Source organism: Propithecus coquereli, unplaced genomic scaffold (assembly GCF_000956105.1).
Source record: "Propithecus coquereli isolate 6110/MARCELLA unplaced genomic scaffold, Pcoq_1.0 Scaffold67, whole genome shotgun sequence".
Classification (NCBI taxonomy): domain Eukaryota; kingdom Metazoa; phylum Chordata; class Mammalia; order Primates; family Indriidae; genus Propithecus; species Propithecus coquereli.
Genome location: NW_012152729.1, coordinates 1,207,445 through 1,233,526, shown reverse-complemented (window position 1 = coordinate 1,233,526; position 26,082 = coordinate 1,207,445). Strand labels below are relative to the sequence as shown.

Sequence of the window (26,082 nt, the reverse complement as noted above, 5' to 3'; positions counted from 1 at the left end):
GCATCTCTTGGGTGGTTTCCTTAGGATAAATTCCTAGAATGGGGGAATTGCTGAGTCAAAGGGCATGTGCGTTTTTGAGACTTTTGATACACACTGCCTGGTCTCCAGTAGGAAGGCGGAGTTCATTGCCTCTCCTCCCGCAGAGCAGGGGAGCACCCGGAGAAACAGCCATCCCTGCCTGTTGGCTGACGTCTCTGGTGATGCCGCGTGGGTTGTTCACAGAGGCAACAGTTTCTCGCTGTCTCTATTCTCTGTTTTTCTTTCCTTCCCCTTTGTTTCCCTTCTTGGTTTTCTGCCAAACAGCCTCTTGTGAAAGGACTGCCTAATTAACCCTGTGCTAATTAACAATTTAAAATTACACAGCGCGACTGTTCATGTTTAATTCTCTTGGAGCTGGAGCAACAGCAGGAACCCCCTCCCCTTCCTCATAGCCGCATCCCCCACCCCGGCTTCCCTGCCACCCTTGCATTCGACTCAGGCATAGGCTGACGCTGTCATAAGCATATGTTTTTAGTGTGAAGAGGCTCCCCTGATGAATGGGGAGCCACAGGCTAATACGCTAGAGTTTTATCATTTTAAACAATCTTTGATAAGTAACGACTGATAATATTTGTAAAGATACAGAGTGGCTTTATGGGTGGTTCCGAGGGAATGATAATTTGGGAGACAAGCAAGGGTGGGGAGTTCTTAATGAAGGCGTTGGAATTTCCCTCTCCAATGGCAAATTTAAGTGCTAAAGAGAAAGAGAATGTTAGTGCTAGCTAGATTGTTCCTATAACTTTCTTACTGGAAGGATGTGCTCTTTTAAAATCTAACTGAATTCTTAAACAAAAATGCCACATTGAGTACAATATTGAGGGTCATTGAATAGATCACTTGGACATTTTAATTAAAGGGAATTTAGGGGTTTCAAAAGAACCCCCCAAGTTCCCTTTAAAGAGAGAGGTGGGCTTCAGGAGGGGCTGAGGGTTGAGTTTGCATGCGTGCTGGCCCTAGAGCCACTGGAGGGTGGGGAAGGGGGACTGAAGAGAGGCACGCGTCCCCGCTGGCGGGGCTGCCTGGGAGAGTGCGGGGACCCACTGGGTTCCCAGGCTGCCCTCTGTAACTGAAGATCATTGATTTTACGGGAAACCATGTTTACAGACAGTGCTGATCGACCTGCCGAGTTGACTTCTGCCTCCTTAAGTAAGAACTACCTTTTTCTTATTGACTGGCTGATAAACAGAGCGAGAGAGACTGCCGGCTGGGTGGGAGAGTGGTGGGTGCCCTCAGGCCCTTGAGCTGCAGGATTGGGAGGTTGCGGAGAGTTCTTCACCTCTGTGCACTGGTCCCCGTTTGTCCATTCTCATCCCTGAACATCCCGGGGACTGGTGGGTAGTCTGAGATGGACCTTCTGTGGTTACCTGGCAATTCGGGTACTAGGCACGGAAAACTTGGCAATCTGGTGATGATGTTGTGAAGCAGAGAGTGGCTCGGGCTTTAATTAGAGTTCCCTGGTGATGGTCTGAAAATGCAGATTCCCATGGGGGGATTTTTAAAAGTCTGCATTTGTCACAAGCTCTCTGTGAGGATCATGCCAGTAGTCCACGAACTGCACTTTGCTTGCTTGGCGAGGTTGCAAACAGTTCTGCTTGTCGTGGCCAGCATGCTTGAAAAGGAAGCCCGGACCACTCCGTGTGTCCTGACGTGGGATCCTTCGTTCCCACCTGCGTCCTCGTGGTCTTCATGAGCCTTCGTCCTCTGTGAATGTGTGGGTTCTAGCGTCACCCCACGGGGTCATCTGTCTTTCAGAGGTGGTTACAACATCATTCTTTCTTGACACCTTCTGCTTTGGAGTAGAAAACAAAGTAAAAGAGTTTTTGAAAGTCCCAGCCCCTTAGCGGGATAGTTTGTGGAGGAGGAGGAGGAAGAAGAGACGGGAGCAAGAGAAGCCCACCAATTAATTGGTAAACGCTTGCAGGTTTCTCGGGCCCAGCCCAGGCTGGAGAGGAGATTGGCTTTGCTGTCGATAAACAAGTCCCTGGTGCAGCATCAAAGCTGTTCTCCTTTATCAATCGTGGCCTCCCCTTCCCGCATGTTCCTGTAACTTACCAAGCATTTATGACATTGATTTTACAATCGGGCTGTTAACCCTCCCGCCCCTTCAGGCCTGCCAACCTTTTTGGCCTGAGCTGTCAATCAGATGTCATCCAGCCAATCAGGAGCCTCCTTAAGAAGAGCCACCCTGGATTCTCACCTGTATCCCAGCTCAGCCTCGGGAGGAAGTCCCACTGTGTTTGCTGTTTGGTTTGGTTTAGCATAGTCATCTCTGTTGCAAATCAGTATGTCCTTTCCAAGGCAGTCACACGGAACTTTGTTGTCGCGAAGGCTGAGGTCGTGAGAGGTGTGTGTGTGCATGTTGTGTGTGTTTTAGACACATGACGTCACAGCCTTCCAAAAACTTACTTCTCCTGGGTCTTCTGGTAAGCCTGCCTTCCCCGTCTTTTCCCGAGGGGGAGCTGTTGGCTCATTGTGCAGTCAAGAATCAAGAAGTGAAAAAAGTCTGAGAAGATGGGGGTTGGTGGGGAGGAGGGAGATCCAAGCCCAGCCGACATCGTCATCCGCTGTGTATGAATGAGAGAAGCTGCCGAGTGTTCTCCAGGAGGAGCAGCAGGGGAAGGGTGTCTGGGGAGCCACAGCGAAAGATCAGGGCTTTGCGGGATGCTGCGCTGCCTGTAGGAGCGGGGCCGGGATGGAATAAACACCCCTGCGATGAGTACAGCGTTGCCGCAGGAGCAGAGTGGCTCGTGATCTGATGCCTCCCTCCCTGGGGACACGAGGTCTCACAGGGCAAATTCAGCTCAGTGACGCTTTGGAGTCGGAAACGGAAAAGCCCCAGGGCTGAAGGACAGCTGGTTGGGTAGCGACTAATAACTAAGAGGCAGGTGTGGAACCGGGGTGGCGGAGCCCAGCTGCCGTCTCTGCTTGCCGCTAAGATCCTTGATAGCAAAAGCCACCAAGCACGTGGTGATCAAGCTCCCTCCAGACAGGGCAACATAGACGCTGCTGAGGGGGAGTTGGCAGATCGAGAGTCTGGTCGGTTCCAGAAGCCAAGCTCATGTTTTACACTTACGTATATTTAGTCTGAAGCCGGCTAAGTCCCAGGAAGGGAGCTCGACTCGCTGGGGCAGAGGAGATGGGAATTTGGGGACCTGTTTCCTCTTCCATTTCACAGTGGTCAGAGTAACATTGGGCCTCTTACGGGGTTTCGCCCCTTGGTTTTAGTGCTTATAAAATGGGACCTGGAGAGGATGAATGCAGCCAGGGGCCTTCTTGGGTCCATTGCAGAGCGCCTGTCGGCCTACACATTTGCCCTTTGACCCTCCCGCACCTTCTCTGAACTCAAACTAGGAATATGGTCATTTCAAGCAAGAGCAGCCTTTCCGGGCTATAAGTATATCCCTGTGTGTTACCATTCTTTTCTGGGGGCACTAAGCTTTCCTCCTCCTCTTGTCCCTCCCCTGCATTCTCCTGGCCCACAGATGGCACGGGCAGCGGGGGTGACTGTGTTGCCACGTGTGTGTGTGTGTGGCGGGGTTGGAGAGATGTCCTCACGCACCTCTCCTCCGCTGTGGCTCGACGCCTGGCCCCAGCTCCACACTGTGCTGGCCGAGACTGGAAACCCGCACCTGCCTCTAGGGGTGTGAAGCACGACACTCCGATGTCAAAGAGGCCTGCTCCTGGTCCCCTCTGCCCGTGTCCCCCACTCACGCCACGGACCGGCCGTCCCGCTGCGCGTCTCTGTGTTGTGGGTGTGGACAGAAGCCTCTTAGAGTGCGCCCCGTGTGCGGGACCTTAGCCTCGGCCCTCCTAACCTCTTTCCTTTCTCTCTCTCTTTCCCCTCTCTCCCTCCTCCCCCCTTGCCTCCGCCCTTCAGGTCCGATCCTCCGTACTGGGTGCAATGAAAGCTCCACGCAGGCCTTACCATGGAAGGCTGTGACTCGCCCGTCGTCTCGGGGAAGGACAATGGGTGCGGTCTCCCTCAGCACCAGCAATGGACTGAACTCAACAGCACCCACCTCCCTGACAAAGCCAGTAGCATGGAGCAGTCCACAGGCGAGAGCCACGGGCCCCTGGACAGCCTGAGGGCCCCCTTCAATGAGCGCCTCGCGGAGAGCGCCGCGCCAGCTGGCCCGCCCGCGGAGCCCGCCAGCAAGGAGGTCAGCTGCAACGAGTGCGCGGCCTCCTTCGCCAGCCTACAGACCTACATGGAGCACCACTGCCCCGGCGCGCGCCCCCCGCCGCCCCTGCGCGAGGAGAGCGCCAGCGACACCAGTGAGGAGGGCGAGGAGGAGAGCGACGTGGAGAACCTGGCCGGGGAGATCGTCTACCAGCCGGACGGCTCCGCGTACATCGTGGAGAGCCTGAGCCAGCTGACCCAGGGCGGGGCCGCCTGTGGCAGCGGGCCTCTCCCCCAGCTCTTTCTGAACTCCCTCCCCGGTGCGGGGGCCAAACAGGGGGACCCTTCTTGTGCTGCACCCGTCTACCCGCAGATCATCAACACTTTCCACATAGCCTCATCCTTCGGGAAATGGTTTGAGGGCCCAGACCAGGCTTTCCCGAATACCTCAGCCCTGACGGGGCTCAGCCCTGTCCTGCACAGCTTCCGCGTGTTCGACGTGCGACACAAAAGCAACAAGGATTACCTGAACAGCGACGGTTCTGCCAAAAGCTCCTGCGTATCCAAAGATGTTCCCAACAATGTGGACCTGTCCAAATTCGACGGCTTCGTGCTCTACGGCAAGAGGAAGCCCATCCTGATGTGTTTCTTGTGCAAACTCTCCTTCGGGTACGTCCGTTCGTTTGTGACCCACGCGGTGCACGACCATCGAATGACCCTGAGCGAAGACGAGCGGAAGATTCTTAGCAATAAGAACATCTCCGCTATCATCCAAGGGATCGGCAAAGACAAGGAACCCCTTGTAAGTTTTCTGGAACCAAAAAACAAAAACTTTCAACACCCTTTAGTTTCCACAGCTAACCTCATAGGCCCCGGACACAGTTTTTATGGTAAATTCAGTGGCATTCGAATGGAAGGGGAGGAGGCTCTCCCAGCTGGCTCGGCCGCCGGCCCTGAGCAGCCCCAGGCTGGCATCTTGACCCCCAGCAGCCTGTTGAACCTTGGCGGGCTCACCAGCTCGGTCCTGAAGACCCCCATTACCTCAGTCCCCCTGGGGCCTCTGGCGCCCAGTCCTACCAAATCCTCAGAGGGCAGGGACTCTGGGGCAGCGGGAGGGGAGAAGCAAGAAGCAGGAGATCCAGATTGCTTCTCCGAGAAAGCAGAGCCAGCCGAGGAGGAGGCGGAGGAGGAAGAGGAGGAGGAAGAGGCGGAGGAGGAGGAGGAGGAAGAGGAGGAGGAGGAGGAAGAGGAGGAAGATGAGGGCTGCAAAGGACTCTTTTCAAGCGAGCTGGACGACGAGCTGGAGGACAGGCCCCACGGGGAGTCTGGGGCCGCGGCAGGTAGTAGCAGCAAAAAGGACCTTGCTCTCTCAAACCAAAGCATTTCTAACTCCCCCTTAATGCCTAATGTGCTCCAGACCCTGTCGAGGGGCACAGCTTCTACTAGCTCTAATTCTGCTTCTTCCTTTGTTGTCTTTGATGGTGCGAACAGGAGGAATCGTTTAAGCTTTAACAGTGAGGGCGTCAGGGCCAATGTGGCAGAGGGCGGCAGGAGGCTGGACTTCGCTGATGAAAGTGCCAATAAAGACAATGCCACAGCACCAGAACCAAATGAAAGCACAGAGGGCGACGATGGGGGCTTCGTCCCCCATCACCAACACGCTGGCTCCCTCTGTGAGCTTGGGGTTGGGGAGTGCCCCTCGGGGAGTGGCGTGGAGTGCCCCAAATGTGACACGGTCCTGGGCTCCTCGCGCTCGCTGGGTGGCCACATGACCATGATGCATTCTCGTAACTCGTGCAAGACGCTGAAGTGCCCCAAGTGCAACTGGCACTACAAGTACCAGCAGACGCTGGAGGCGCACATGAAGGAGAAGCACCCGGAGCCGGGGGGCTCCTGCGTCTACTGCAAAAGCGGGCAGCCCCACCCCCGGTTGGCACGAGGCGAGAGCTACACGTGTGGTTACAAGCCTTTCCGCTGCGAGGTGTGTAACTACTCCACAACGACCAAAGGCAACCTCAGTATTCATATGCAGTCCGACAAGCATCTCAACAACATGCAGAACCTGCAGAACGGAGGCGGGGAGCAGGTCTTTAGCCACACTGCCGGGGCGGCGGCGGCTGCAGCGGCGGCGGCGGCCGCGGCAGCCAATATCAGTAGCTCCTGCGGGGCCCCCTCGCCCACCAAACCAAAAACCAAACCCACGTGGCGGTGTGAGGTGTGCGATTATGAGACCAACGTGGCCAGGAACCTCCGCATCCACATGACCAGCGAGAAGCACATGCACAACATGATGCTGCTGCAGCAGAACATGACCCAGATCCAGCACAACCGCCACCTGGGCCTCGGCAGCCTGCCCTCGCCCGCCGAGGCCGAGCTCTACCAGTACTACCTGGCCCAGAACATGAACCTGCCCAACCTGAAGATGGACAGCGCCGCCTCGGACGCCCAGTTCATGATGAGTGGCTTCCAGCTTGACCCCACTGGGCCCGTGGCCGCCATGACACCGGCTCTAGGTGAGGATGACTGCGTGTGTGTGTGTGTTGTCGTGGCAGGGCCTTAACTGGGGAAAACGGAGACTAGATGGAGGGAGTCCTTTGGGTTCGGTTGACTTTACCTTCTCGAGTTGCTTTGTATAGACCGGAGTGTGTCATGATCGAATATTTTTTCTCAAGAATCCTTTGAGCTCTGTGGTGCACGTGGAAGAGTTGATGCATTCGGCAGAGACACGACTGTACTCGGGCTGCGTAGGGCCAGGATTAAAATTTAAATGCTTCGTCTAGTTTTTGGCTTATGCTCAACCTTCCTTTCTGTTCCCTTTCTCTTTTTCTCGATTTGAAAAATCACTGCAATCACCCAAAACTTTGGTATGCCGTTAAATATTTGTTGAAATGCATGAAAAACTGTAGTTGGGACAGTCATCTCAATAAGTGGAACAGGGATGATTATCTCAGCGGTTTAAATAAGGACAGTCATCTCAGGAATTCGAAACTGTAGTGTACCCTATTCACGTAACCAAAGGCTGATTTCTTTGCTGAGCTGGGAGCCACCCAGATAGATTTCTCTCCGAATTCTCCACGTATTTATGAGAGTCTTGATGAAAGAGATGTGTTCTTTTTCTTTCCTATTTTGGATGAGTTATCTGTGCTTAGTATAGTTGGGAATTAAATTGCCCTGGAGCACTGTAAAGGGTGGCGTGACAGATGAGAAACAAACCAATTGTAAAATTGTCCATCGAGGAAAGCTAAGTTTTAATGTCAGTTACATCTTGGTTAACCGAGCCTTTGTTGCTGTGAAAAATGACCTGTGCTTTGGAGAAGTTGGGTTGGCTGTGTCTGGACACCAAGTCTTACCAGTAGCCTTACTTCTTCTAGAATAGGATCCAGAGTGTAGGATTCGGATGGTGAAAACTGTGAGTCTTGATGCAGAAGGAATCATGCCCACTTTGGGGATAGCTCCTGTTACTAGGAAATCTACAAGTCGGTTTCATGAGGACTGGATCACTCCAGCCTCCACCTCTTGTGCCTTGGACAGGACCCTGCTGACCTCTGTTCCCTAAATCTGCTAACTAATCTCTTGGGACCAGTGGCCATGGCCTGGATTAACCAGTATCACCTTACTGACAAGGGAATAAGTTGTTCTGGGCACCACAGTGTGAGCAAGTCCTTTCTTTCTGAGAGGGTTTAGATCAGTGGTCCCCAGCCTTTTTGGCACCAGGGACCAGTTTCATAGAAGACAATTTTTCCATGGATGGGGGGTTTATGGGGGGATGATTCAAGCACATTACATTTATTGTGCACTTTATTTCTATTATTATTACATTATAACATATAATGAGATAATAATGCAAAATGTAATGCCGCCACTGATCTGACAGGAGGCGGAGCTCAGGCGGCGATGTGCGCTATGGGGGAGCAGCTATAAATACAGACGAAGCTTCGCTTGCTTCCCTGCCACTCACCTCCTGCTGTGTGTGTGGCCCGGTTCCTAACAGGCCACAGACCGATACCGGTCCAGGGGTTGGGGACCGCAGGTTTAGATGACTACCAGGGGCCAGACCTCACCAGTTTGCCAGTCCTTATTTGTGTGGCGATTTAGTGCTCATCGTTGTGGATGCGTTATATTTCAAAGCATTCAATTTATTTTTCTTGCTATGTATTCAAGTTTGAATCCTTGATACTTTAATTTTATTTTCCATTTTGAAACATTTGTCCATTGGTTCTTTATTACCAAATGACTTGAAGCTGTTCGACCCAACTGGTGGTAACAGCTGTGTAGGGACCGACAGTCTCATCTGTGCGCAGGATGGACCATGCACACCAGGGCGATGGGCTTCAGTATCTAGGACATTTTTTAAAAACCAGTAAGAATTGGGGTTTTATAGCCTGGAGACTTAAAATGTTGGGAAGCAGATCTTAGAGTAAATCAAACATAATGGAGGTGGAGTAAAGACAGAAAGTGAATGGGTTCATATTGGGTCAAAGTGTGATCTTTTTAATTACCTTGAAAACAGGTCTTGACTGGAGAAGCAGAGACACGTTTTGCATTCACACCAAGTGTCTGTGAGTCTTGGGGCATCACACACTGTCCTCAGCAGTTATAGCAGGTACAAAAGAAACAGAAGAATGAACCCCTGTATATAGACACGCAGAAAAGATCCACACTTTATTTCTTAAAGACAGTAGAGCTCTTCCTTCCAAGGACTTCATCCAGCTCAGTCAGGAAGGGCCCTTGAATTTCTAGTGTCACCACTGGTCAGCGAGGTGAACATCTGGAATAGCCTGTTCCTTGGGCTGTGAGAGCTGTGGAGATGGTGTGAGAGCCACAGATGCTTCATGCCGGAGCTCACGTGGAAGTGTCCAGAGGACTTAGAACTTAAGTTGTTTGACTTCCGTAGGAGAAGCCAACATATGCAAATGGAAAGAACCATAACTGTCAGCTCTATCTGCAGCTCTGCAGACTTCTCCCATAGGCTGTTTAGAAGACGGCTGTAGGGTGGTATTAGACTTGACTGGGTTCTGCGGGGGGAACAAGTTTTTGTGACATACACTCCTGCCTACAAAGTTATTGTTCTCACACTTCCCTTGACAGAACCTTCTCTTTAGCATTATTAAACAGGCACCAGTCCTGGGGATGTGTCCTTTCCAGAGGCTTTTAAGGGAAGGGTTGGGCCTCCTTCATCTGGTATGGTAGGATTTGCCGCAATTTGTAGACAGCATGCTGGACTTGAGACCATGTGAACATCCTCCCAAACATTCCTTCCGACTCGAAAGTTTAGCACAGCACCGAGAAAGGGATTGCTTATGGGGCACCCGCATGTTTCCCAAGTAGCCAGCTAGCCACCCGGCCCCTGCGTGAGGCTTAGTAGCTCCCTGCTCCTGCCTTTGATTCTAGAACGTGCCTTTTGATCCATGTGCCTCTCTGAGGATGTGCTTATGGGTAGACTCACGTGCCAGGGTGTAAATTCCAGGGTTAAAGTTAGGGGCATACAGGGAGGTGGGGGCTTGCTCCTTTCCAAGACGATATATCCACCATGGCTCAAGATTAAAGACCTGCTAAGTCCTTATTTACGGGGCCTCTCCTCCTAACTGCCTGTGAATTGGGTGAGGATCCTCCACTTCTTGGGAGCTGAATTAGTTCCTTTAGCCTTACGGATCTGCAAGATTCTAAGCCCTGGGTTTGTTTCTCTGAGGTATGGTCCTCGAAAGGAGTTTTCGCTGGCCGGTCATCCTAGCTCGTTTTATCACTCTTCTGCTTCTGTCCTTGATTTGCATTTCATTTTAAGAGCTTAGAATGGGAACAGGGACTGCTTTCCTCTGCTTGTTCCGAAGACTTGTAATTTTCACTCAGGCATCCAGCAAGTGACAGCTGAATTTGTCTTTAGAGCAGTATTGATGCGCTGAGGTGAGGTCTGAAGAGTAGAGGAGGTTTGATGCTCCAGGTGGTTGGCATCAGAAACAAATATATGTTTGCTCCTTGTCTTACCCTCCGGGCAGTTACTGCTTTGACTGTGAACACCAAGTACATTTTGTGGATGTTGCCCAGCCTCTGTCCCCATTCAGGGATGGAGCTTTTAGGCTTTGTTTTTTTGCTTTCTCTTTTTCTCTCTTGTCCTAAAAAGAATGTCATAGTTATGGCTCCTCTCACCAGGGGAGATGGTAAGAGAGACAACAAACAGAAAGCTTCCTAAGCCTTCTGGAATGCATGTGCAAAAGGTTTCTGTGGCTTGCTGGACTGTTCATAGCTTCAAACACAGCTGGTCTGCTTACTAGAGCCTGTACTGATCTTTTAACTTGAGATGTCTCTTGTAGCGTAAATAAGAAAATCATTTCAAAAAACAAAACAACAAAACAAAAACCTTTTCTTTGATGAGCCACTGACTTGGATTCTAATCAGTCATTTAAAAAAAATAATAATAATAACCTTAGCCCAACCACACCTAAAAGGTCAGGTTTAAATATGAATTGGGGGTGTGGGCAGACCTAATAGCTCAATTGTGCGTGTGTGTGTGTGTGTGTGTGTGTGTATGTGTATGTGTATGTGTGTGTTCAGGGGAGAGGCAGAAATAGCAGCCACTGTTCAGCTTTCTGCTTGACTGTCTGCTTCTAGGTAATGGACGGAAGGCTGCTCTTTCCAAGCCTTTCTCGGGATATAAATAAGACCTTGCTGTATTAATTTACTGCAGTGAGTGTGAGTCCGTCCTCCTTTATGCAGGGCGGTGATGGACTGAAAAGGAACAGGGTGGAGAGGGAGGGGAGATCTTTCTCAGATGCTGACCCTCGCGATCTTGGTCCATTTCCTGACCGTGTAACATTTTGGTTTTTTTTTCACCCTCATCTGGTACAGCAGACATTTGGGTGTCAGTGCAGGGGGCTGGGTACTGCGGCGGGTTGGGGAAGATTAGGCAGGACCCCTGCCCCAGAGAGGTGGCGCCCTGATGGGGACACCAGCCGTCTATTTGTGGTTGACTGTGGCTGCAAAGGGAATGTGACAGGCCCTAGAAAGTACCACATGTCACACAGTGCAGAGGCTCAGGAAAGGGAAGAGGTCGTCCTATTGGGAAGATGTGGCAGGGACTGGCGTCGTTGACCAGAGGGATGTGGCAAGAATATTCCAGAAATCTTCGCTTTGGAGCTGTGATGTGCAGTGCAGTCACCGCCCGCCACACGTGGCTACCTAAATTTAAATAATTACATTAAAAATTCAGTTCCTCAGTTGCACTAGCCATATTTCAAATGTTCTTTCGTCGCATGTGGCCAGTGGCTACTGCTTCAGATAGCGCAGCTGTAGAACATTCCCATCATCGCAGAAAGCCATGTTGGTCAGCGCTGCTGTGGATAAATTCTGGGCCCCATTCTGATTGGCCACGAAGGCTTGGTGTCTTGAGATTTCAGTTCTAAGTCATTTCCAATTTGGGGATGAGGGTTGGAGTTTTAGATTGCGTTATATCCACCAAATGATATTTATTTCTGTCTCTTTTTGGATCTGAGAGAAGGGATGAATTGAAATATTCGAGACATTATAGTTCCTAACTTTTTCTGTGTGTTCTTCTCCTAAAGGAGGAAAACATAATGCCTGCCACAAATCTCAGAATGTCTGTGGAAAAGATTCGAGCACATCACATTGACTTTTTTTGTGTATTTGTTTGGTTTCCAGCTTGTAGCACCTTACAACACTTGAAATGTGATCTTTTCTTCTTGGACCCTGGTTGGGGGTGGCGGAGGGCTGGGTTGGGCCTCAGCTGTGGCCGTGGCCGTGAGCCGGGCCTCTGACTCTCTCCCTCTCTCCTTCCCAGCAGTGGGCGGTGAGATCCCCCTAGACATGCGGCTCGGGGGCGGGCAGCTGGTGTCGGAGGAGCTGATGAACCTGGGCGAGAGCTTCATCCAGACCAATGACCCGTCGCTGAAGCTCTTCCAGTGCGCCGTGTGCAACAAGTTCACGACGGACAACCTGGACATGCTGGGGTTGCACATGAACGTGGAGCGCAGCCTGTCGGAGGACGAGTGGAAGGCGGTCATGGGGGACTCGTACCAGTGCAAGCTCTGCCGCTACAACACCCAGCTCAAGGCCAACTTCCAGCTGCACTGCAAGACGGATAAGCACGTGCAGAAGTACCAGCTGGTGGCCCACATCAAGGAGGGCGGCAAGGCCAACGAGTGGAGGCTCAAGTGCGTGGCCATCGGCAACCCCGTGCACCTCAAGTGCAACGCCTGCGACTACTACACCAACAGCCTGGAGAAGCTGCGGCTGCACACGGTCAACTCCAGGCACGAGGCCAGCCTGAAGCTGTACAAGGTAAGGCCTGGCTCCAGGAGCGGGCTGGGTGCCTGGGAGTTGGGGGGAGGACTGGGGAGGAGATGGACAGTCCCCGCCATGGCCTGGTTGGCTGCTGCGTGGTAACCTGGCGTTGGATGGGAAATCGGCATCTGCTTCCTCAGGGGGCAGAAATGGGACAGGTTCAACTGGCAGCTGAAGGTTCTCTTTCTCAGGCGCCCCATTTCTCGGGCAAGTTTGGTTTACAGCAGGCCGATGCTGTCGCGTCATCCCACTCAGTCCTTGACTGCCTTCCTGGTTGGCTCTTTCCGTACTCACTGTGGGCTCTTGTGTGCCCTGGTGCTCCCGTGCGTCCTCTCTCTCCTTCGGGCAATCTCTTCTCCTTTTCCATCTCTTTATTCCTTGTTTCCCTATTTCTTCTGTCCTGGATGCCCCTGGGATCCTTCCCCCATGGCGATCTCTGCCGAGATCCATCCATTCAGCCAGCAGACGCGCACTGGGCACCCGCTGTGTGACAGGCGCCGTTCCGGACGCGTGCCTGTGTCAGTGCAGGGAATAGACAGAAGCAGTCCCTGCCCTCACAGAGCTTCCACTCCCCTGCGGGGAGATGGGCGAGAAGTGTAATGAATAAATTCTACAGCAGGCTGGAAGGGGGTAAATGCCATCGGGAAAAAGAGAGTCCAGTAAGGGGGCTCCTTTGTTCTTTAATTGTTTTCCCTTTGTTTCCTGTGTTCTATGTCCCCTTTCTCTCCCTTATGCTGATCTTTTTCTTCCTTTTCCTGGGCTTCTCCCATCCTCTTCTCCCTTTGTCCTCTCTCCCCCTTTTTCCTTTTTTTCCATTTCTTCTTTGCAACCCCCCCATCCCCCCCATCCTGTCCACTCCGTGGACAGTAACCGAGGAGGAGGGGCTCCAGATACTGTAAATAGTCCTTTCACTTGCATGGCAGAATTGCTCCAGACGTTTCTATTGATTTTCTCTGGACTTAAAGCCTCACCTTTTTCTCTAATCATCCCATAATGGCTTTAGTATGAACAATCAGGTACAAATCGCCATAAATCTCCGAGCCTCACTCCACACACCTTCCACTCCCTCTCTCTGTCTTTCCATTTCCCTCACTTGGATTCTCAGCCGCCTCCTCTCCTTTCACTTTGTTTCTTGTGTCTTTGGGCCACGAGTGTTTGGGTTCCGCTGCCCCTGAGCTGGTTTACTCCCCTTTCTACTCAGCATGGTTTTAAATGGAGACCCCAGATAAGGAGGACTCCCGGTCCTCCCCCACGCGGTCTCTGCCGAGATCGACGCTGTCATTGGTTTCACAGTTGCTCCTTCTCAGATGGTGGGAGGCCGCTGCAACGTGGATGAGAAGCCATTTTGGGGAAAGTAGGAGAAAGCAGGAGTGAGGTAGTGGGGAGAGAATGTTCTGGTATGGACTGCTGATGCCAGCTTTGGTGCAGTGGGGAAGGTCTGCACACCCCGCAGCCAGTCCCCTTATCCCAAATGAGCAAGAACCTCCCTGGACCGGCTTAGTTGTATGTCCCTGTTGAAAGCAAAGGCTCTTTGCCATCAGAGTAAATTGTCGGTCTGAACTGGCCACAGGATGGTGCCGACGTGGCCAAGAAAACCCAATGGAAAAACCAGCGAAAGAAAGAATTTCCAAAGGACCCGACTGAGTAAAATTTGTACAAAGGACTCAGCGTGGCCATTGAAGGTTGTGTGCAACTTTGATGAAGGTCTTTCGAAGCCGGCCTCTTCCGTCCAAGGAAAAAATTGCCCTTTAGATTATGAAATGTGCACAGTGATGATTCTCTCTCCACACTGCATCCTCCACACGGCCAGAGTCTTCAGCAGGAGTCTGTCAGTCACTTGGCTTTGCTCCTGAAGGGCCTGGAACCTGGAGGATTTGCTGAGAATAACCCTTTTTTGGTCCCCAAACTGCATCCACAGATCACACCTGGAGGGTCAGGGTGAGGTGTTTTCCAAGGTGAATGTGAGGGAAGCAGTTTATTTATGTGTTTCTGTGCTGCTAGCTCTGGCCACTTATCCTCCTGGGCCTTAATTTTCTTGTAGTTTTGTTTCGTTGAGTTTTTTTTATTTTTTATTTTTTTTAATTTTGAGTTTTTTGAGACAGGGTCTCTCTCACTCTATCACCCAGGTTAGAGCACAGTGGCGTGTCCTCGTAGCTCACAGCAACCTCAAGCTTCTGGGCTCAAGGGATCCTCCTGTCTCAGCCTCCCGAGTAGCTGGGACTACAGGCATGAGCCCATCATGCCTGGCTGATTTTTTAAATACTTTGTAAAGATTGGGCCTTGATATTACCCTGGCTGGTCTTGAACTCCTGGCCTCAAGCAATCCTCTTACCTCAGCCTGCCAAAGTGCTGAGATTACAGACATGAGCTGCCACACCCTTTTTTTTTTTTTTTTTAATGGTAGAGGACACTGCTGTTCTAAAAAGGTAGACACATCCTCCTGTGTGGTAGGACGCAGGATAGAACGTGGGAACCAGCACCCAAAGGAGAGGTGCCCAAATAATGCGTTCGGCTGGCACATCCCTGCGGTTGACCAGTCTGAGACACAGGGTGGAATTAGTATGGTCTCATTAGTCCTGGGGTAATGAATGTCCCTCTGTTTGCTGAGGCTGCCACGGGAGCTGGGACCTCTCATGCTCATTCCTGGGTGACACAGACAGGAGTATAATTCCAGTGCTGCTCCTGAGTCCCTTTGTCCACCGGTGTGACCAAGACAAGCCTGTCTTGCCATGGAGGGGGCCTCCCTCTCACAGGGTTTCGCCAGTGTACAGATTTGGGGTAGGGACTGGAGGTGGTTTGAGAGTCACTTTTGCTCTAGGCCCTGGTGTGGCCTGCAGTAAATGGAGATTGATTGCATGTTATTTTTCCTCTTGCTAATGTAATCCATTAGCCCGGCACATGCATAATCAGTTTAGAGCACAGTTAACTGAATGTAATCGAGTTCTTTACTGTCTGCTAGAGAAACCGCTCCAGATGCAGCTGACCGGGGAGGGCACTGAGCTCCTCCCACATGGCCCTCTGGACTCACCCCTCCCTGCCCCACCCCACCCCCATCCGAGGTCCCGGGCAAGGCATCCATGATTGGTCAGGGCGACTCCCCCAAGCTGCCTTCTGCAGCACCCACTGAGGTGGCCATGACATGTCCGGTTTCCCAGTGGCTGTTCCAGCCGCGGCTTTTCTTCCTCTTTTCCTTTTTCATATTGGAGGAGACAGAGCCGTGGTCTCGGGAGATGTAGGCCGTGGCATGGCTTTCAGTTTGTCATTTGACCTCACGCTGGACCAAAGTCAACTGCCCTTGCTGTCATAAGTGCTAGTGCATACATTGCTGTGTTAGGACTGGATTTTCTGAAAGCATGAGATAATTTCTAATCTGGGCACAAGAGGGTTGGGCTAATATGCAAAAGCCTCCTGATACTATCTTTGTTGCCTGGTACGGTCTAGTTTGGGTTATTGTGTGAATACTAATTTGTAAACTGGGATTAATGTGCAATGTGTTCTTCGTGTGTGCACCTCCTGGAGGTGAATGGAGTAGGCGGGCCCGAGGCTCAGAGGGAAACTCTCTGTCCTTTGGGTCCCCAGCTTACTTCTGCAGAGTGCCCACGATCAAATTCCTTGGGTTTGGTTTTTTTTTTTTTTTTTGGGTCTTAAACAGTGGCTGACTCTGGTCCAGCCCTAGTGGTCATGTGTCCATATCCATGCCAGCAGCTATGTGGGGTCACTGTGATTGGTTGACACAGCCGGAGGGCCAGAGGCTCCAGTGGAGCTTTGATGCTGGGCTCTTTGTTTCTGTCCTTAGTGGTTCACCTGGAACGGAGGCGTGTTGTGGAGAAGGCACTTGTCTCTCACCAGGGCTGAGCTCCAAGACTTTAATTCAGCATTTTTTTTGCTTTCACGTGTAAACATAACACTCCTCTCTTAGAGGACCCGAACCCTGGCCCCACTCCCTCACCCCCTGCACCCATAGAGATGTGGGGTGCACTTGCTCGTCTTAGTTAGGGGAGCAGCTGATACTGCCCCTTGCCTGCTCCCTGCTCTCCTGCAGGGCTAGCTTGGCCTAGCTCCTGAGCCCGAGGTGTGTGGGTTTGATGCTAGTGCAAGCTCTCCTGTGTTTACCCTGCCTTCCCGGCAAGTGGTGTCTCTGAAATTTGTGGTGTTTTCCAGTTGGGGGAGGAGGGGTGCAGAGAGGGCAGCTGGCAATCAGTGCACACCTGCCAACTGTCAGAATCTGGTTTTCACTTTGATGTTCTTCTTCACCTGAGAGTCACTGCAATGGAAATCCGTCAACTTTAGCAGATAGATTAAGACCCCACCAGAATCTATTACTCAAACAGTTTCCAGCTGGAGTTCCTTTGATTGGGCCAAGACTGAGGGTTTCATATTAATCTTAAATTATATGCAGTGAGGGTTGTCTACCACTGTGTTGTGTCTGGGCCACATGTGAGCTGCCGTGGGCTAGCTAGGCAGACAGGAGATGAGAAGCCAGTGTCTAAGCGAGCTCCATGTGGATGGCACCGATTTATTAAAACACACACGGCCAAATTCTCCACGTAGCGGACTCGTACTCACACCATCCTACGAGGATTATGCATTGCGGAAGGATGTAAGCAACCCTCCGTCAGGCTCTGCATTAGAATCCATCTCAGTTCTTGCCCTGATGCATAAGAAACTCGTTGGGGCTCACTGTCCCAGGAGTGCCATAAAGTCATCATATGGTGATGGACAAATTAGAAGATGTAGAAAAAGTCAGACAATGATTTGTTCTGAAATCTGCGTTCTTCGTGCTCCTCTGTGGGTATACCGGGGGAAATGGGGTCTTAGAGAGACAGCCACACACTTCACACCCACAGGTGGGTGGTGACTGGCAGCCATTGCCTTGCCCTGAAAGCAAGAAGTATAAACCCTTTGGGGAGTCTCCCCGCCCCATCCCATCCCGTCCACCCGGCGTGACTCCGTGTTTGAAGCCGTGGTGCACGTGTTGTCTGGTTTACATCGTGATTCTGCAGCCAGTTTCCGCAAACCTTGTTTTCCCATTAGGTAGACTGTTTCTCGTTTGTTTGTTTGTTTTAAGTACATACTTCTGCCACCTTTTTCCCATACCTGGGTGCCTTCAACCAAAAAATGAAAGGAGGGGAATGTTTTCCTGTAGGTGATTTAGAAGGTATGAAAGAAAGGCTAGATGTTCTGGTACATTTTAGCACTTTTCACCCTCGCGCCCTCCTTCTCTTGGAGCAGCTGGAGGCCTGAAGTTTCATTTCCCTCACTGGGTGGTGGGGGCTGGTGGCATGTGCCCTCTGGGCTGGGAGATGTCATGTGGGCCCAATGGGTCCCGGCTGGAGAGCTCAGGCGGCTCTGGCAGTTCTTCTGGCCACCAGTTAACTTCAAAGGGACTCTAGGAAGATCAAAAAACTAAATCATCTTTGGGGGCAGGGCTCATGCCAGGACCAAGTTCATCCATCGCTGCTGTAGGAACGTATGGCCAGTGCATCGTAGTGGTGGGCAGTATGAAAGGTTGGTACTTTGCTGGGGGGTTCCTTGCCCTTTCCTCTCCTCACCTGAATCTCCCCCCCACCCCGCCAGGCATTATTTCATACGTTCCGCTGATGGCCACGGCACAAGCTTTGTCTGGATCACTCTGGTTGTGGAATTGTACACACCCTCACATCAAGAAAGCAGGGTCAGTGTTACCTTTTGGCTCTAAGCTTTAGACACCACATAATGGAATTGAAATCTTATTAGATGTGCCTATTTAAAAAAAAAAAAAAAGACCAGTACTTAATATCTACCTGTTGAAAAACCAGTTTTACAACCATCATAGCACTTCTATCTTTTTTTTCTAAATGCTTTTAAAAGTAATTTCCTTCTCTCTCTCTGTTCTTTTTGTAGTTAGTAAAGAACTGATCAGACCCTTTTAGAATAGTATTGTATCCTTAATTATGTCTTACAAGGTTAGCATTCCATGTGTACTTTAAGTGTAATCTAATAATATTAATACAATGTTGATTCCCTGTTTTTTATGGTAAAAGTAATATGAGTAGTGCGTGTTCACTATTAAAATTTGGAAAATTCAAGAGTACACAAGAAAAGAACTGCAGCCTGATCTTAGCACATGATAACCTATTTTTACTTTCTTCTTTTTGCTTATAACATAGGTGTTTTCCAGATTTGGAATGATATTGTATACATACAGTACGATACCAGGCCCTTTTCGAAATATACTTTTCCATAACTTCTAAAATGGAAGTGCTTTGTCTATTCCAACTTTGCACAGGCAAACCACTGTTAATATGTAGTTTATATCTTTGGGAGCCCTTTTCTATGCTTCTGTGGATAGAAATGAAGTGTGTGTATACACATACATACTGCTCACTTAAAAAAATCTTTATAGCCACATGCTATGCTTTCAGTTTGCTTTTTTCATGTAACTTTTTATCATGGAAATCGCTTCAGGTCAGTACATAGAGATCTAGGTCACTCTTTTTAATGGCCTCATAGTGTTTCATTTATTGACCCCAATTATTGATGTACATTGAGGTATTGGCAGTGTTTTGGTGTCACAGGTAATGAGGTAGAGAACATAAATCGCTGAATACTTGTGCCATTCCATGAAGTGGGACTGTTGGGTCCCAGGGTGTGATGCCAACAGACACCGTACTTTCCAGTGGCCCTTCGTAGAGCAGGGGAGCATTTCATCCCCTCCCCATTAGGTGATGCCCAAATTCCGACTCGGTGATCAACGTGACGTTATTTTTCCCTTTTCATTGTCAGATTGACAACGTTGTTCTGATGTGTGTCTCTGCCATGGGTAGATACAGTGAACATTTTTTCATGTATTTCTTGGCCATTTTTTCTTTAGGGGCTGTTCTGTGTATAGCCTTTGCCCTTTGTTCTTCTTGTTCCTTTTGCTGATTGATGTGCAAAAGTTCTTGGTTTATCTGGGCCAGCAACCCTTGTGAGCTGTGAATGTTGCAATAGTTTCTCCTGGTCTTTGATTGTCTTTAACTTTGCTCAGGGTGCATTCTGACAACCTTTCGTTTGTATCATGTGTAATCTGTTGATCTTTTTCTTTATGCTTCCAACTTCTCTCCTTTCCCAGGGAGGCTGTCTCTTTGCTAAGATTATAAAATAATAGAAATAATAAGTAACACCTGTACAGCATTGTTACAAGCCAGGTGCTGTGTTCTAGTTTACACATATTAACTGATTTAATCTATTATTTCTTCTATTTTCAAATGAGGATGCCCAGGCATGGGGAGGTTCCAGGGCACAAGGTATTGAACATTGTTGGAGTCAGTGTTCGAACTCAAGCAGGCCGCCATGACTTCACTGAAATTTTCTTCATTACTCCCCCCACCCTTATGTCTTTAATCCATGAGGAATATATTTTGTGTACAGTGTGTAGTAAGACTCTTTATTTTTGTGTATGGTGTGATTTAGTACTTTCTGTTTTCTTTCAGATTGGATGGTTAATTGTGCAACAGTTTCTTAAATAACCATCCTTTGTTACCTGATGTGAAAAGCCATGTTTCTTTTTTCCAGTTCTCTCACTTTTGCAGAGCCTCTTGCAAATGCTCCACAGATTAGAGCGGTCAGAACCTATCTACGGAGTCTTGTTGGAAGCACTGGGTCGCAAGAAGAAGGGACAAAAGGTCCGGTTCTCTTTTCAAGGCCTTTGAAGTCCTATGGACCAAATGTCTTCTTTTCACCTTTTCCTGTTTCTCTCTGGCACGTTCTCCAAGGGGAGGTTTCTTGGGTTCATTGCCTTTATCAAACCCTCGGGCCTGAGGGAGAAGCAGCGTGTTGGAAGAGGGGCTGGGATTTTATGGTGCCCTTAACAGAGACTGTGGCTCTTCAACCTTTTATCTTTAAAAGGGGATGGAGAACTAATTCTGAAAAATCATAGACATTCTCTTTTCTGAAGTTCTTACTCAGAGAGCATATCGATGTCACAACTGTGTCTGCACATTTCCAGTATAACTGTTTGCAGATACTGGTGACAAATTGCCTTTTGGATTGCAAAGGGGCCCCCATGGCCTCTGACCTAAGCTGAGGAGCCAGGAGCTCTAATAACTACCACGGTGACAAAATACTCGAAAGCCCCCCACATCCTATAGTTAAAAAGCCTTGACCATCTTGTGAGAGAAAAATCTCAAAACTTTGCATCCCGTCACCCCACCCCCACCTAGAGGAATAAGTAACGCTGCTGTGGAATTCTTCGCATGAATGACATCTGCCGTCTTAGGGGTGGTCCATAACCCTTTGGAGGGTTTTGCTGTGACTATTCCATTGCCTCTGCATTCCGGAATAGCTCCTCGTGTTGCAGTTGTTCTAGGCAAACCCGATCTGGCAGGGAAGCCAATATGGCAGGTGCCGCGTAATGAGCCAGAGGCGTGAACTCGATTCTGAATCCTTTCAACTTGCTGAGGACTTGGACTAAAAGGGCAAATTTGAATACATATAGTCCCAACAGGTGTTTCTGGTTTTTTGTTTTGAAAGGGAAATTGTAAGGGAACAATTAGGCATTGTCAGGAACACTGTCAGGAAAAGGCAAGAGTTTTTAAATAATTACATAATACACCTGAACCAGATTCTTCATTCTGTTTTAAGCATAACTTGAAACTATAAATACTATTTAAGTATAGGGTGGGAAAAGCTGTTACTATGAAAACCATTCTGATAGTACTAACTGAGTAATTTTATACTTTAATATTTAATAAAATTGATTTCTGGCACTTTTTTTTTTTTTTTAAGCAACCGAGATGTGGGATGAAAGTTAAAAAATTTTTAACTACAGAAAATCTGTCACTCATGGAAATGGTGGAGAGTGTTGGAACCAGAAACACTAGGGTGATGCTTTGGAGTGAAAATGCCACTGCAGAGGCCTCGGCTTAGGGTTGCCAAATATAGCAGAGAAAAATATGAATGTCCAAAGAAATGTAAATTTCAGATAAGCCACAAGTAACTTTCAGTGTAAGTATATCCCATCAGCTATACTTACGCTTACTTACCTGAAATTCACATTTCACTGGGCATCCTGTGTTTTGTTTGGCAACCCTACCTCTGGACAGAGAGGAAATTCTTTCATAGTGACCTGCTGACAGGCTCTCCAGGAACATAAAGAGAGCTAAGTGGCTTCCTTGTTTGGAAACCTCCTCCCCACCCACCCACACACAGTGATTCCCAGCAAAGGAAGAAAATTAAAAATGCTTCTAACGATGGTTTCTAATTTTTGTTATTCATAGAAAACTGTCTTATCAGATTTTCACATTTTCCATATTGAAGAAAATGCTGTTCCTATAATGAAATCTGAAATTTTCTCCAGAGCTAGTTGTTAAAATTTATTTTTCAATAATTTTTTTTCGTTATTTCCTTTTATCGAAATGCTTTTGCGTCATGTGGCAGGGCCGACATCAGGTTGCCTGGTTCAGGCAACCACAGCATTGCCAGACGCTTAATCCACCCTTCTCTCACTGGGCCTCCGTGGGCCTCCTCCTGCAGTGGTTATTTATACATAGGCCATAAAAATTCACAGCATGCGAGCGTCCGTTATTGTCTGTGGAAGACCCCAAGTGCCTGGGATATGTAGGTCGCTAATAGGAAACGCGGAAAAGTAGGTTTGAACTGGGACTAATCATCAGGAATGATGAGGGAACCTTCTCCAGGGCCTACTTCCTCGTCCTCTGAAAGGCAAACTAGTTAGGAGGTTAGAAATGTTTATCTACTGAGAGTGTTTGATTTGTAACCTGTTAATTAGCGGGGCATGTTTCCAGACTCAGAACAAGGCCCCCAAAGCACATCCAGTCTCTGAGGTCAACAGTCGAACCAATGTTTCCTTTGCCGGGACGGCCCGTGTGTCGGAATCGCTGAAGGAATTTCCCATCCGCTCGCTGTCCCCTGTGAGTCTGTCTCCTGCCTCCCTGCTGTCGCTGACGATAGGCTCCTCTTTGAGGATTGTTGGGCCTTTCTGATGACTTCTGAGCTGACCTCTGTGGACTTTCTGGGTGACACTCATCATGAAAGGGAGTCTTTGTCTTCCCGTCCCTCAGAATGAGACAGAAGGTTGGGCACAAGGACCTGTGAGCAGTTCTCTGATGGAAGGTGCCTTTGCACCTGCCACCCTGATTTGCTCTCCTCCTGTGCGTTCAGACCCCAGCCCCAGAGGACCCAAGAGGGCCAGGCCATGGGATTCCCCAGATGATCCCCCTGTGTGGCCTCTGGGAGACAAATGAGAAGGGGACTTCTCCTGGGGCAGCGATGTTTATTGAGAGCTGTTTTCCTGCTGAGAACTGGAGTAGGATTTTGTACAGACTTGGGCTAATGAATCTGTAGTATTTAAAACCCGGTTTTGTTTCGGGATCTCATTGTCAGCAGCACATACTGGAGTGTGTTTCTTCCCTGATGTCCGTGTGTCCTCTGCTCGTTACCTTCCTGTCTGTTCCTTCAGAGCCTTCTTTCTGTCTGGAGCACACCCCTTGGCCGAGCACAGGGAGATGGGCAGGTATCCAGCATGGTTCTGAATTAGGAGATGATGATTTTTCTAAAAACTTAGGGCAAACACATTATACCTGTGTGGGACTAGAACTTTCTTCCTGCTGTGCCTTTACTTCCCTCATATCTTCTTTCATCCAAAAAGCTGGAAAGGTCACGCAACCAGCCATAGCATGGTAATACCCATGGTCCTGTGGCAACTGGGGAGACGGTATCTTGCATGACCCCAAGGCTTTTCAGAGAGGATCCCGCCCCCTTGGTTGTCAGGGGAACAAGGTATCGCCAGGCCGTGGTTAGCTGTGTGATCTTGGTGCACACAGGTAGGTTTGCTCAGCTCACTTTTTGTTTTTGCCCAGATGGATGCATCGTACAGCCTCCGGACAGCAGGAATGATAATGTCTGGGTTTGGCAAACCCCTGTCACCCTCGCGAGGGGCTTGGGAGGGAGGCTGTGTCACTGTGGTGGTCCTGCAGATGCATGTCGATGCTCTTGAAGACCTGGGAGGAGCGTTGGCTTTGCTTACGACGGGGCTTGTCCTCGCAGAGTGACCCTGTCTGGATGTAGGACGTATCTTGCCGATTTCTGATAGGGCTCACTTGAAGTGAATGTTTCACGTTCCAGATTCTTCACAAACTATTGACTGCCATGGACCCGGGGAGGTTCTCTGAGCAGCATCAAATGTTTTTCCTCTCTTGAGGGCACTTTGTGCTTTGGGGGTGGGGGGACTAAAAGGTCACCCCAAAGGCTCACCTCCAGCTGAGGAGCCCCCTGATCGAAGATGGTTTGCACTGTAATCCCCCACGTCTGCCGGCCCTTCATAGTCCGTTTCCCCTCTCCCACCATCTCCCCTCCGCCACCTCCCCTGTTTTCTAAAATAATTAAAGATAGAGGAGCGTGGGGAGCATTCCTGGGCTCTTCTGGTCAGCCAGGCCAAGTGGCGCTGGTCCCAGGACTGTGATTTCCTCACTGTCCTAGACATTAGTCAGCGAGGGTGACTTTGCAGCCAGCTGTGCTTTAGGAAGCTCTGTGGGGAGTGATTTGGCTGGATGCATCTGTTTGTGTGCGTTTGTTCACTTTCTGGTTCTCGGATTAGGCTCAGGCCATTTTTGTTATTATTATTATTTTTTTGCCCAGACTGGGTTCCTATTAGGGATGGCTGCAGCTGTGTGCGTGGGAAGACCAAGCAGCTTCTCCCGGGGCCAGAGCCCCGACCTTTGCCCCGTCTCTGTGTGTCCGGCTTGGAAGCTGCACCCCGCTCTCCTCACTTCCATGGTCTCGCTGCCGTGATTCGCACCTCTGGGCCTTCGGTGCTTTGAGTTTATCCAGAATCCGTAGGGCTCTGCAGGTTTGCTCTCTGGTGGCGAGTTTTTGAGTCACCGCTGTGTTGGTGACTTTTCCTCTCTGATGTTCTAGCCGGGTTCCCAGAGGACCCAGAAAGTTCTCTGGAAACTCCCTCTCTCTTCTCACTGCCTCCTACTAACATAGTCATAGCTTTTCCTCTTGGCCTGGCCTGCTCTGTATTCCTCTCAGAGCATGGCATTTGGAACAAAATCTCACCTGGGGAGGTTCCAGACAGCAGCGACAAAGCTCAACTCCGCCGAGGGGAGACTAATTACACAGCTAATTACTCCAACAGATGTCATTTTAAGTGCTCATTTCTGTGCGATTGGGTTGCACGCATCTTGCATTGCTGAGATGGGCATCGGGCCCTGTTGGAAAATGTCTTTTTTATTAGACTTTAAGAAAGAGCATATTTCCTTTCCATCCTTTATGCTCCAGTGACGCATCCTAGGTTTTCCAGAATGTTCTCTTCAGCTGCTGTCCCCACAGTGTCTCTGCCCTGAATTTGTGTCACATCATCTGGCACTGAGCTGGGCTCTGTGTCACAGGATGTGTTGCTTCTCCAACTTGTTTGTAAACTCACTGAGACTGAGGATTGCTGTCACCGTGGTGGGTGTCTCAGGAATGCAGCACCGGTAGACACCGGTGGCTGGTTGCTCGTTTCTCTTCCTCTGCTTTCTCATCTTTACTGAAAGCAAGTGCATTTCCGAGAAAAGTAGCTGAGGAGTGTTGGCAAAGTGTTCTTTTGCTAGCAGATGGTTAAGATGTAAGAACACCAGTGATTCTTGGTAAAGCTGAACAATTCACGCGTGGGGCACAGAAAGGCTCTTAGAGATAGGGGAGGTGAGTCAGGAACACACCGTCTCCCTCCCTCCTCTTCGGTGCTAGGGATGGAACACAGGATGGAGAGATGCTGTCTTCTGCAGGGAGCCTGGGAGTGGCTGTGGGGTGCAGGCGTGGCCGTGGACCTGAAGCTGGTAGCCTGTGCTCGCGAAAGTCGACTGGTGCTCAGGAGGGGCAGCAGCACCTGTCCAAGGCGACATTGACCGACTCCTCCCTGGCTAACAACCCGTTGTCCTCAATCATACCCATCTTGTGAGTGGACTCTCCATGTTCCCTCCTACTTGCTGGATCCACAGGTGACACATTTCACCACTGATGTGTCAGGTCCCCAGTGGTTTCTGTGTTGCCAAATCCATGTTCTACTCCCACGTGACCTTCCAGCAGCCTTCTCTCTGCCCTGACCCTTTCTCCATTTCCCTGCCAGCTTCTGCTACTTCATGGTAAATGTTAGGAATCCTCCAGGGTTTGGTCCCGGGCCCCTCCATTTTTGTGTCTGGGAATCTCCCTGAGTGTCTCACTCAGTCCAGTGGTTTTGGACACCATCTACCTTCTGATGACAGCTGAATCTGTCTCCAGCCCTGGCCTCTCCGTGCACCCAGCTCCCTACTGGACATTGCATTCGAATGTCTGATAATTGATCCCGGAGACTGAGCGTGGTCTAGAGAGAATTTTAATGATCGTGACTTCCAAACTCCTTTTTCTTGGGGGCTTCCCCATCTCAGTCAGGGCCACCTCCAGTCTACGTTTGCTTAAACTAAAAAGCCAGGCTTCTCTTTCTCTCACCACCCTACAGTGAAACCAGCGCGTTCTATTGGTACTACCTTCAGATTATGTTTCCATCACCCTCCGTCGTCTCTCCCTGCATCTGCTCTTACCCCTTACAACCCACTCTCCATACAGTGATTTTATGAAGCGGTAATGCAGGTCATATCACCTTCTTGCAAAGACCCAACAGTGGC

General features: G+C 49.8%; 1 protein-coding gene across 1 annotated transcript in view; it reads left to right on the top strand.

Annotated features, from left to right (window-relative positions):
- Positions 1–26,082, top strand: part of ZFHX3 (zinc finger homeobox 3) — a 229,163-nt gene that overhangs the window by 69,834 nt on the left and 133,247 nt on the right. Inside the window, exons 2-3 of the mRNA XM_012660616.1 lie at positions 3,917–6,672; positions 11,952–12,451. Of these exons, the coding sequence (XP_012516070.1) occupies positions 3,966–6,672; positions 11,952–12,451 (3,207 nt within the window). The 5' untranslated portion in view covers positions 3,917–3,965. The remainder of the gene's footprint in view (positions 1–3,916; positions 6,673–11,951; positions 12,452–26,082) is intronic.